The 12,706-nt window shown below is 41.0% G+C and overlaps 1 protein-coding gene across 2 annotated transcripts; it reads right to left on the bottom strand.

Annotated features, from left to right (window-relative positions):
* Positions 1 to 182: 182 nt before the first annotated feature.
* On the bottom strand, positions 183 to 12,656 carry cdk7 (cyclin-dependent kinase 7). Of its 2 annotated transcripts, none has more exons than XM_042100394.1 (12): positions 12,547 to 12,656; positions 12,013 to 12,072; positions 11,819 to 11,852; positions 11,459 to 11,526; positions 11,168 to 11,236; positions 10,042 to 10,152; positions 4,611 to 4,729; positions 4,252 to 4,351; positions 1,680 to 1,766; positions 1,156 to 1,305; positions 718 to 862; positions 183 to 455 (listed from the first exon to the last, which is right to left on the bottom strand). In XM_042100394.1, exons 1-12 carry the CDS (start codon positions 12,610 to 12,612, stop codon positions 427 to 429), a joined length of 1,038 nt encoding a protein of 345 aa, XP_041956328.1. In that variant the 5' UTR covers positions 12,613 to 12,656; the 3' UTR covers positions 183 to 426. The 2 variants fall into 2 exon arrangements, with proteins under 2 accessions (XP_041956328.1, XP_041956329.1); XM_042100395.1 differs by lacking the exon at positions 12,547 to 12,656 and adding an exon at positions 12,190 to 12,210.
* Positions 12,657 to 12,706: the final 50 nt, after the last annotated feature.

Raw genomic sequence — 12,706 nt, forward strand, 5'->3', positions numbered from 1 at the left:
CTTACAACAAATTTACCATGTAACTTAGACTATATAAGCTACACATTAGTGTGTTTACGTTCAACTGGCAGAGCAGTGATTTGACCTTTTTTTCCCCTTTGTAACCTATATTTTCAAAACAGTCCCTCATTCAGCACATTTGAGATTTAACAGACAAAATGAATACTCAACAACAAAACAAGACAAATTAGCCATAATTTAATTATGCAAAGCATATACAAAACATCTACAAAAATAAAATAATAAACAAAAATACACATCACCACTCGTTCCAGCAGACCAACACACTTCACATTCCATTTTACAGGCTCAGTCATTAAACTTTTGTGTAGAGGCTCCTGAATTCCCCAAACCAAGGAACATAATCGTGGAAATGTGTCTTGAGCCTCTGCCACAGACACTGGGCTATCTGTTCCACTGTCTCACTCAAAAAACCAATTTCTTGGACACAGTCCCTGAAATAAAACAGTGAAGTCAGAATAATTATATATGGTTCAAAACACACATCCATGTATGACCCAATTGCCTTGTCTGACAGATTTTCATGAAGAATTTGCAGTTCACTTGCAGTCTTCTCCACAAAATGCAAAAAGGTAGCTGGACAACATTAGTACAATACAAAATGGCAAAATAGGTCTCTGTTAGATAGATCTCAACAAATGTTACAGCCTCAGTCAAGGTTGCGCAGAATAGCAGTGATACAAATTGTAGACTAACCCTCAGATATGGCATCACGCTTTCGTTTGGTCCCTAAAACGAGGTTCTCCTTTTCTTTTAAAACTTCTGTTGAGCAATTTGGCCGTGGAAGCTGAGGTCCCGGGGTTGGTCCCGGCCTGTTGCTGAAATACCTCATCTTAAGGGCCTGCATGGACAAAGGAGAGGGATTGGAGTGAAATTTCAGGTCTTTCTCTAGGCATTGGATTAGTTACATTTCAGCTGGATTGGGCAAAGCAGAAAAAATATAGGAGGCAATTCACCACCACTGATAAACACCTGTTTAACAGCCCAGGATGCTTTATACATTATCCCCCCAGAATTTTACAAGGTGGATTAAGGAGCTTATGAGCTGGTTTCTTACCACTTTGTGGCATTAGCAAGGAATGTTTAGAATCATAGTGTCAAGCCAGGAAAGCTGGATGTCTCAGGATATCTGACCTGTGTCGCTGTGAGCCGGGTAGAGGGGTTAAAGGTGAATAATCCCTGCAGTAGCTCCAGAAGGTCATCCCCAGCTGCGCTGAATATATGCTCAAGGGGAGTTCCAGGGAATAACTTAAATGACACGTAGTCAGGGAGGTTGGTCATCCCCTTTACAAGCATACAAACACAAAGGCATAACGATTAGTTACCACAAGAGCAAACTTACCTGAAAATTGTAACCACATGCTTTGAAATAGGCGTTCATAATCATCACCCTGCAAAATGACCACACTAGAGTCTTGCTGCATTCTTTTCCACTGAAAGACCAACTGAAATAACAAATTACGTGACATAGTCCACTTTCGTTAAGATTATAAAATTACCCTTGTATATTCCTTGGTGTTGTAAAAATAAAATAATAATAAATAAACAAATCTGATATCTTTGGTATTTTGAGTCTAACAGCCAGTTTCTTTTCGTTTAGAATTTGGAATTCATCAGTGTTCATGTTTAGCTAGCAAACTGCTATAGATAAAACTTACCGGCCATGTTTCTTCTGTTGGTGTTCCCAAAGCTTCAAATATTTTTGTCAGCTGATCTAGGTCTGAGTCTCCTGCTAAGAATGGCAACTGAAAGCAAAAATGGAGAGAATGGTCATAAAAATTATAATAGATAAGGGTTGCTATGTGCAACACACAGGACATGGCTTCCATTCACATGGCTCACCTAGTGTTGAGAAAAGCTTAGCATGCCACTCTAGAAACCTCATGTATAAACCCATATCAGGGACGGACTGGCCATCTGGCATACCAGGCATTTTCACGGTGGACCGACGCACCTTTTGGAACGATAAAATAGGCTATATATAATTTAATTCGTTTGGCCAACGAATAGCCTAAAGAAAGGACAGTCAGCGGCCCATTGGTTCATTTTCAATACTGACACTGGACAGCTCGTCAGGCCCCACCCCTTCCATTTTGGCTCAGAGCCAGGATTCTGTGAGCGCATCAAAATAGGTACTTGAAGTTACACGTTGAAATTACCGCGGGTGCCAGTAGTGCCAAAATTGTGCTAAAATAACACCAATGTAGAAGTTTCAGAAATATACAATATTGCAAGTAGGCTAGCCTATGTCAGCAACATGTAGAAGTTTGTTGAATTTGAGCGAGGAGATGTAAGCAAGCATACAGAGCAGAGGGACAGTGAGCAGCAGCAGCTGGTGGAGAGTGTAGCCTAGTTGAGGGTAGGCCTACTGTACATGATAACAATAACTCAGTGGTGATGGAGCAGGTATGTGTGACATGACATGCTGACGATGATGACTTATTAATTGCAATAATGTAATGACATGGTAATGACCGTGCTGTGATCATAATAACAAATAGTGCAACTTAAAGTTTTCTAAATGAATGATTTGCAAACCTGGACAGCAAAAAAAGTGTCAAAACGACTTTAATTGTTGGTCAGATTGATCAGTGTGCGTCAGACCAAAATTCAACATAGATGGCATGAGTGATGGTTGGTCTCGAAAGTAGGGTGTCGAAAGGGTTCTCGGAAGAGTTCTCTTGGTAAAGATGGACTAAAAGACTGTAGACTGATGGAAATGTAGGCTACAAAACGTTAAGCCATATTCATGCACAAGCTAACTAAGCTGTATACGATAGGCTACCGAGAGACATTAAAGGGAATTAGTTCTTGTAGGTGTACTGTTCTAAAATGTACCAGCAATGTAGGTAGGTAGTATAGCCTACAATAATAAAATATTTCCATTAACAGGTAACAAAGTTGCCCTGTTTATTTTGTGTTGTTTCAGTTATCCTATAGTGATAACTGGTATAATTTGCAATAAGGTCTACCACAAACATAGGTAATTTAGTTCTTTATACATAGGCTTCAGTAATGGTAATGATAGAGTATTTTATAGTTTAAATCTGAATAATTTGAAATGATACTTTGAATTCAAGCAGAAACTCTTCTTTCATAATTGCTTGTATAGCCTACTTGAATATGGAAATCATGTGCTTCATGGCTACTACTGATCAGTCAGAGTGATAGTGTAGTAAATATTCAAAAAGTCCTGTACTACTGGGCAGAAAAAAAAAACATTGTGAAATAGACACAGAGCATGTAGTGTGTTAAGGTTGGTACATGTATGTTCCAAAAACACTTGAATGAGTTTAATTCTAACCGGTCATGGACATTTGTCTTAATTAACGTAGTATTATAGCTTAAAATTAATATAGGCTATACAGAGGACAAAATGTTGCACTCTGTGTAGATTGTCAAGATTGTACTCTCTGTAGAGAAGGGCCATCTGAACACAGCAAGTGAAACGTTAGCCTGTCCATCAGCACTTTATTTAGCTGATTGCAGTCTGAAGAATATGGCAGTTGCGGACAGTTACTGGGCGGGGACCATAGCTTCACATGTATATTTGGTTAACAAGAAAATTAAGCAAAGTAAGAGGGCAAAAGGTTATCTGAGGATAGAAAAGTTTCCATAACACCCAAAAACACTTTGTAAAGTGGATTGATGACAAACCAATAAGGGATATGACAAGACGTCAGTCATCTACTGAGAAGATGAACCCCAAATTCTGATTGAACTGTTACATATAGGAAATAGGAGGACCTTTGACCCTTTGTGAGGATAAAGGATGGAGCACACGTACTCCAGCCTCAGATTTAGTGCAGATCTCAAATTGGGTTAAATATTCTGCAGAACATACAGTCCCTCTACTGCTCAGTGTTACATTGGCTTAGACTTAGGCAGGCTGTGTCACTTTGTAGCATTTTGATGAAAATATTGACAGTTCAACGGCTACTTTCATCTCCGCGTGTTTCCTTGGATCGAGGTTTACCAGAGTGCTAATTTGGTCTTGAATTGAACGGGTAGGTGTGCTTTTTCCACCACAATAGCCAGTGAGGCCTATATTTGTCAATTTTCAGTGGTCCACGACACTTAGTTGAAAATATATGCATATTTAAGGATAATGCAAGGATTCTGCATTTACAGTAATTAGGTGAGCCCGACCGATTTGAGGGCCGCTTGGGCCAAATATGCCAGGGCTGTCTTTTTGTCCCAGTCCGTCCCTGGCCCATATAATGATCTTACCCTGAGAAGCAACTCAGCAAGTATACAGCCCACTGCCCACATATCCACGCCAACTCCATACATCCTGGCGCCAAAGAGAAGCTCAGGAGCACGGTACCACCTAAAACGAAAAGATCATACAAAACTTCTGCCATCAGTATGTTCTTAAATAAAGCAGCATCAAAAATATTTTTAAATAAATCAAACAATTTTAATCAGCGTCCCATCCCACTCACCCCTAAGTCACATTACCACTTACGTATTAGAGATGTATTATACAACTCTATTACAACTGTAAATCAAGGGAAATACATAATCACTGTACATGAGAAAAGGCTGGACAGCAGTATATGGAAGAATAAACTAAAAAGACACAGTACCGTGTAACAACTTGATGTGTGTAGACCCTGTTTGGACTTCCAAAAGCTTTTGCCAATCCAAAGTCAGCCAGTTTCAGGATCCCATTTTCATCTAGCAACAAGTTATTTGGCTTTAAATCCTATTTGAAACCAAACAAGAAAAACAGATTGGATTCCTAAATGTCATTTTAGACGTATCATGAATCTAACACCAGCATTATATGTTAATTATATGGTGTCTTTCATGGGATTCTTATATCTATGGTCAATTAGATGGACATTCCTTTTCCCTTCACTTTATCTGGGATACACATGTTGTATTAACCATTAAATATTATCGGTAGCCAATAGCCACCTGCAACGTTTGACAATAACAATGATAGGCTATTTCCTTCTACAAACACTTTGAAAAAAACAAAAAGACCTTGGTATCTTTTATCAGTCATAACAGTTTGATTGTAAGTTGCACCATCTCTGTTTGTTTCAATATAGTCTCCCCACCCCCACCCCTCATCACATGGAGATAACCACTGTGTTGTTCCTCTGCGTCAAAGGCACTTGAACTGACTTTCCATACGCCACTTTGTTCTCTTTTTGATCATGAATAGCAATATGGGCCATTTCTCACAGAAATAAATACCATAAAACTCATTCTCTGCTGACAATTATGGTTGATTTCTAAAAGCAATGACTAAGACAGGCTGAGGTAAAAGCACATAGAAAAGAGGCTTCACTATTATTTATATTAATATTATTAATTACATGATTTATTACATATTACATTTTTACTGATGGACCACCTACTATGGCTCTGAGAGGATGCCGTTAACTCAGTATAGTTTGAGTCTTTCATGCTCGGACTTTATAACCACACCAAGACAATAAATCATCACAGCTGCCCTTGAATTTCTTTTTTTTTTTTTATAAAGACACACGGAATGCAAGCACACATCTATGTGGAAATTACACTACCCCAGTGTAGCCTAGAGTGCAGCCTATGGCACCACCCTGTGTAAGATCCACTGTACCCTAGAGTGCAGCCTATGGCACCACCCTGTGTAAGATCCACTGTACCCTAGAGTGCAGCCTATGACACCACCCTGTGTAAGATCCACTGTACCCTAGAGTGCAGCCTATGGCACCACCCTGTGTAAGATCCACTGTACCCTAGAGTGCAGCCTATGGCACCACCCTGTGTAAGATCCACTGTACCCTAGAGTGCAGCCTATGACACCACCCTGTGTAAGATCCTCTGTACCCTAGAGTGCAGCCTATGACACCACCCTGTGTAAGATCCACTGTCCCCTAGAGTGCAGCCTGTTTTTGTACTTCTTTGCTCGCTTTGAAGCACAAAACAGCACTTGCCCACAGAAGACCCCTCCCCCTCCACACGAGCAGCCCCTGTGCCTCTCTGCCGACAGCGTGAAGAGGACACTTGCTGCCATCAACACCCGTAAAGCAGCAGGCCCAGACAACATCCCAGGTCGTGCGCTGAAGGACTGCGCTGAGGAGCTTAAGGATGTCTTCACAGACATCTTTAACACTTCCCTGAAGCAAGCCATCGTCCCATCATGTTTCAAAGCTGCCACCATTATACCTGTGCCGAAGAAAACTGCTCCATCCTGCTTTAATGATTACCGCCCCGTGGCACTGACACCCATCATCATCATGAAGTGCTTTGAGCGGCTTGTCATGTCACACATCAAATCCATTCTCCCCCCCACCCTGGACCCCTTCCAGTTTGCATACCGAGCCAAACGGTCCACAGAGGATGCAATCTGCTCTGCCCTCCACCCAGCCCTCACCCACCTGGAAAAAAGAGACTCATATGCGAGATTGCTGTTTATAGACTTCAGTTCTGCATTCAACACCATAATACCACAACAACTCATCTGCAAACTTGACAAACTGGGACTCAGTACCTACCACTGCAACTGGCTACTGGACTTCCTCTGTCAGAGGCCTCAAGTAGTACGTGTTGGCAACAATATCTCAAGCAGCATCACACTGAGCACAGGGGCCCCCCAAGGCTGCGTGCTCAGTCCGCTGCTCTTCACCCTGCTGACGCATGACTGCACTGCAACCTACAGCAACAACCACATAGTGAAATTTGCTGACGACACAACTCTGGTGGGTGACGCTGACGTTCTGCAGGGACAACAACCTCCTGCTGAACATCAGCAAGACAAAGGAGATTGCTGTTGACTTCCAGAGAGGTCACACCCAACACCCGCCACTGACCATCGATGGTGCTGTGGTGGAGAGAGTGAGCAGCACCAAATTCCTGGTGGTGCACATCAGTGAAGACCTCTCCTGGACCACCAACACTGCATCACTGGCGAAGAAAGCTCAGCGCCGCCTGTACTTCCTGCAGAAACTCAGGTGAGCAAGTGCTCCACCAGCCATCATGACCAAATTCTACCGAGGCACCATTGAGAGCATCCTCTCCAGCTGTATCGCTGTGTGGGGAGGAAGCTGCACTGAATACAACAGGAAAGCCCTGCAGCGCATAGTGAACACAGCTGGAAGGATTATTGGTGCTTCACTCCCCTTCCTGAAGGACATTTACACCTCCCACTTCACCCGCAAGGCGACCACAATTGTGAGTGATGCAAGTCACCCCGCTGACAATTTGTTTGATCCACTGCCCTCCGGGAAGAGGTACAGAAGCCTGCGCTCCCGCACCACCAGACTCACCAACAGCTTCATACACCAGGCTGTTAGGATGCTGAACTCTCTCCCCCCTCCACCCTCAGCCACATAACATCCTGGACTTTTGGACCCACAATGGCTGCCTTGCACTACTCCACTTGTACACTTTGTAACTTGTTGTTGTTGTTGTCCTGAAAACACTTCTGAACACACTTCTGCTGCTCTTACAGTACATAACTTGCACCACTATGCCACTTGCATACTTAGGTCAAACAGAACTACCTCAGCCATTTATTGGCCTGACTTTTGCACTATTATATTGACTGTCTACTGTATGCACAATTGCAACCCAAATTTTGCTGCTCTTATTTATTCATTGTATGTGCCTTTTTATTTACTTTTTATATTGTTTACTTGAATGTTATGTTTGTCTGTGGACCTAATTGGTAAAATATGTCTTGTCTCCACTGTGGGATAGTGGGAAACGTAATTTCGATCTCTTTGTATGTCTTGACATGTGAAGAAATTGACAATAAAGCAGACTTTGACTTTGACACCACCTTACCCTGTGTAAAATCCACTGTACCCTAGAGAGCAGCCTATGACACCACCTTACCCTGTGTAAGATCCACTGTACCCTAGAGTGCAGCCGTGGCCTACTGGTTAGCCACGGTTCTAAATTAACACCTGCCACCCCGCCAAATGCGGGTTAAAATTTATTTTAAAATGTATTTATTTATTTAATAAAAACTTACTAGCCAGTTTGGCCGGTGATGCATGAGGCATTACATGCATGATACATAAGGCTCTGTTTTCGGTCATATATCCCCCGGCAGTACATTTCCCATGACCACTGTGCCGTAATGCTACGTCGGCTGCACGCAGTTTCCAGTGAAACCAGCGCGAGAGACCATGGAAACGAACGGAGCGTCTACCAGAAAACACAAGGAATTAGAAGAACGAACGGAGCCAGAGCAGGGAGGACAGACTGAAAGAGGAGGGAGTGTTATGTATTTGTGTTATGTACAGTGAACACATGTACATAACACAAATACATAATGCATTACAAAATATTAACACAATTAACGCATTGTGTTTACCTATTTCCTTTGTGGGCGGCTGATGTCATGTAACGGAGGCCGCAAAACCTGAAGCAGCAAGATCGTTTATTTTATTGTCTATGGAGTTAGCTGAAGATGGAACGTGAGGAGCTTGTAGGCGAACATTTTCCGTTTTAAAAATGTAGCCTGATCAGTTATCACCACCACCACACGCATCACGCACTGTGCGTAGGGCACCAAGAGACAGTGGAGGGACCAACATTTAGCCAATAAATAGTAGCTGTACTGCAAACTGTTTTTCACTCTTGTTAGAGAAAGTATACAATGTCAACATGCACCAACAGTATGTTACATAAAGATGACTTTTCGGGTCCTCTCTATAAAGATCCAAGTTGAACATAGGCCCTATGCTACTCCATTTAATTGAAAACGCGTCTGAGTGCGCAGGAGGAAGAGAAAACGAGTGGCAGGTTCTAGCTGGCTTGTCATTGTTGATGATAATTGATATCTCCTTTTTATTAAGTTAAGATTAAACTAAATGCGGCAGTCGTTGGGACAGACTTATGGGGGCGAGAAAAGGAATGAAGCAGGGGATGAGGATATTGACAGAGAAATAGATAGATAGAGATCCCAAACATAAAATAAAGTGTTTGCACTTTCTGTGTATATTTTGTGGTATGTCTTCATGCCAACAATGTTAATAATATGACCAAATGCATTCAGTGACACTCATCTCATAAACTCATAATTCTCTTATTTTCACCGGAAAAAAAAATGGCTAATAGAAATTCTGATTGGCTAGTAACTTTAGAAAGTTATCAGCCACATTGGCTGGTGATCAAAAAAGTTAATTTAGAACCCTGGGTTAGCGCTTCGGACTTGTAACCGGATGGTTGCCGGTTCAAACCCCGACCAGTAGGAAGTGCCCTTGAGCAAAGCACCTAACCCCTCACTGCTCCCCGAGCGCCGCTGTAGCAGGCAGCTCACTGCGCCGGGATTAGTGTGTGTGCTTCCCCTCACTGTGTGTTGAGTGTGTTTCACTAATTCACAGATTTGGATAAATGCAGACCAAATTTCCCTCACGGAGTAATGTAGTAAGAAATTTTGGCCTGGAATTTTGGTGTTCACCATATATGTACGTGTGCTATATTCAACCATTTACTCTTTTGGTATGGTCTGTGCACATGTTGGAGAAAGAGACTCTGCTGTAAGCAGAAAGTGAAGGAGAGATTTATGAGGTAACATCTGTGGAATGCCATGTTCAAGGTGTTTGTGCTGCCATGCTGAGTGTGTGTGTGTGTGACATGCTGTGTGTGTGTGTGTGTGACTGAAAGGAGTCTGTGTGGCCCTCGCTTCAGCAGGGCTGGCGCCTAAGACCTTATTTACTGTCTTGGGGTCAATCTTGACTGGATTCTATAGATGTCAGTCATTATGGGACACAACCCAATAGATATGGTTGACTCTTTGGTAACTATGTCGTAAACAGGTTTGCGTACCATTAATGGAGATGTCATGTCTTGTCTGACTTGTCAGGGGGGTATAAAAAGTGTATCCTTGTTTGTAACATCAGACTGCGTCTGTTAGCAACACAACGTAGGTCTCCGGATTCGTGAATAAAGCTCTCTGAGATTTCTGACTCCACTCCTGGCTGACTGAGACTTCATTTCTCAAACAATCTCTAGACAAATGTATGTTCCTACAGTATTTATAATTATACTTAGCCTATGACACCACCTTACCCTGTGTAAGATCCAGTGCCGGTGCATGTACTCCAATCCCTGAAGTGTCATCAGTATGTAGGCTTTAATGTTGGCCGGGGTTAATACAAGGCTAGTGTCTTTTATAATCACCTGTTGAGAAGAGGAACGGTAAAAACCAACAGACTTTAAGACATTGTTAAGATGCTATTACAGAATGCTAAGACACAACAAACATGACAAAATGCCTCAATAGGCTAGATGATGTAATTTAATAAGATGCTATTAAAGAATACAAGAGACATAAAACTACATTTCATCTTACATCGCCACATTTTCCCTGCCTAACCAGCAACACCAAGAAGTCGACAGAAAGATATAACGCAAAGAACACCCAGTTCTTATAAAAGATTCAAATTAAAGTTTTATCACCTCTATTTATTACCGCACATTATGACTGCATAACCACAAGCGCTTAGTAATAATGCAAGAATACGCTGTAGGAGAGATAAGTGATCCTGCGTTTCCAGCTCTCAGATACCACAATGCAGGTTGTCAGTAATGCAATACATTGGATCAAATACGATTCAAATGTTATATATAACTGATAATTGCTAGGGCTTTTATGGTAGTGGTATCATTTTCCTAAGTGCCTTCTAATGTTTTCCTTCCCAAGGGATCTTATAATCAACCGTAACTGGTTTTGTTCTGTTGCCAGATCCTCTGAGTGTAGCCTGTTGGCACTGTGTTTATGTGATAACACACACATCCAGCTACAGAGCCTTCTCTAAACAGGTTATGATCTGAAGCAAGACATGTGTACTCATATGACAGACTCATGTAGATATCACAAATATCTACACACATTACACATTACAATATTGTGGTTTCTGCTTGATCTTCATATGATACTAAGAATAAGATGAAGAAGAAAAAGCAAACATTCTTTTTTAATGTGCAGTCTAATTACTCTCACAGTCATAAACTTAATCAGAGATCCATTTCACATCATACAATCTACCATTTACAGTATTCAATTACACAACCCCAATCATCGGAAAAATAGACATATATCTGGTATACCAGATATATCATATATGTGCCCTTCATATGACATCATATCAGCACTTACAATTATGCATATTTTACAGTAATTACAATCTCTTACCTCCAGATCTGTTTCCATGTAATCAAACACCAAACTGATGTTAGACTTGTGTCCAAAAGCATCTAATAGCTGTGGGATTCAAGAACAAACAAACAAACAAATAAATAGATAAAATAATTCACATCTTGTGAAATGCCACAGAGCAGGATGCTATGTAACAAAAATACGCCACATCCACAATTACATGCTTACTACCTTGGAAAGCAGTATTTATAGATTTGCATTCTACACAGACTTCTCTAAAATCTCAGACTGGGCTGACTGCAAATATCTGAATAAATTCTCACATACACCTATAATGTTTGGGTGACTCAATTCCTGCAACAGCTTAATCTCTCGAAGGGCTGTCCGGTTAATGCCTGAAAGAAAACATGAATCAAGAATAAGGCAAGGCTCTTACATCCCCACAGACTTCATAATAGTCTACTGTACATCCAAGCAGTCACGTTAACAGGAACTGACACTTGTTGTCGAGAATACAACACATCCGACTTGCGTGGTAAGAATTAGTGATACTGCAAGTATGCATGGATGTGCATGTATGTAAGCGTCTTAAAATATCACTTACAACAGTTTGCTTACAACTGCAAATATTCTTGCACTTAATACACTACTAGGTCAGTGATGCTATTGAGTCCTGGGTTTACATACCATCTTTTGCTTCTGTTCTATGGCCAACTTTGATCTAGGAGGGAAATAAACATAAGACTAAAATAATCAGAAATTAATGATTGATGTTTGTGTTATATTGGAGTATTGACAATTCACTATTTAGTGATATTAAGTCAAAACATCATTGGCATAGATTGCCCATATCAACCCTTCCAAGTTATAAACAACCTTACTTTTTTGATTGCTACTATGGCATTTGTTGTTTTATCTCTGGCTTTGTAGACCGTGGCAAACTAAAACAAACAAACAGAAACACTCACATCAATTTTCCGCACAATTCAGTAAGATTGTAAAACATTTAAAGATAGTGTGAATAAAGTTATATCGATATCCAAACTGGACACAATTACCCATCAACTTCCAACATCAACAAGCTCCAATTCGTGTAGACTAAACTTCAACAAGCAAATGAGAAGCATCCTTTCTACATTAACAAAGCAGCTAACCCCTAAACAACTTTAAACATCCTGTTCTGTGAAGGGGGTACTTATTGTAGGATAGCCCAAGCTACAATCTATAAACTTGTAGTGTACGTTAATGATCTGATGTTAGCCATCCAAGTTGACTAGTTTACATAGCAACAGTATTGTCTCTGGTTTATTGAAAACTTGACTGTTGTCTCTAGGACAAGGCTAACGCTAGCTTCGGGAAGAATGAGCCAAGGTATCCAGTGCTATGGGAATATGTGCAACAATGTCGTGTAATACCTGTCCCTCTCCAAGAAATGCCAGTTTTTCATAACGCTTGGATCTTGATTTCACGTCCATCGCCATGTTCGTATTTTAAACTGTCTGAAACTAACTTCCTGATTATTAAAAGGTCATTTTCAATAACTTCCGGTTCAAAAAATAAATACTAACTTCAAGA

The sequence above is a fragment of the Alosa sapidissima genome, chromosome 8 (genome assembly GCF_018492685.1).
Source record: "Alosa sapidissima isolate fAloSap1 chromosome 8, fAloSap1.pri, whole genome shotgun sequence".
Lineage (NCBI taxonomy): Eukaryota > Metazoa > Chordata > Actinopteri > Clupeiformes > Clupeidae > Alosa > Alosa sapidissima.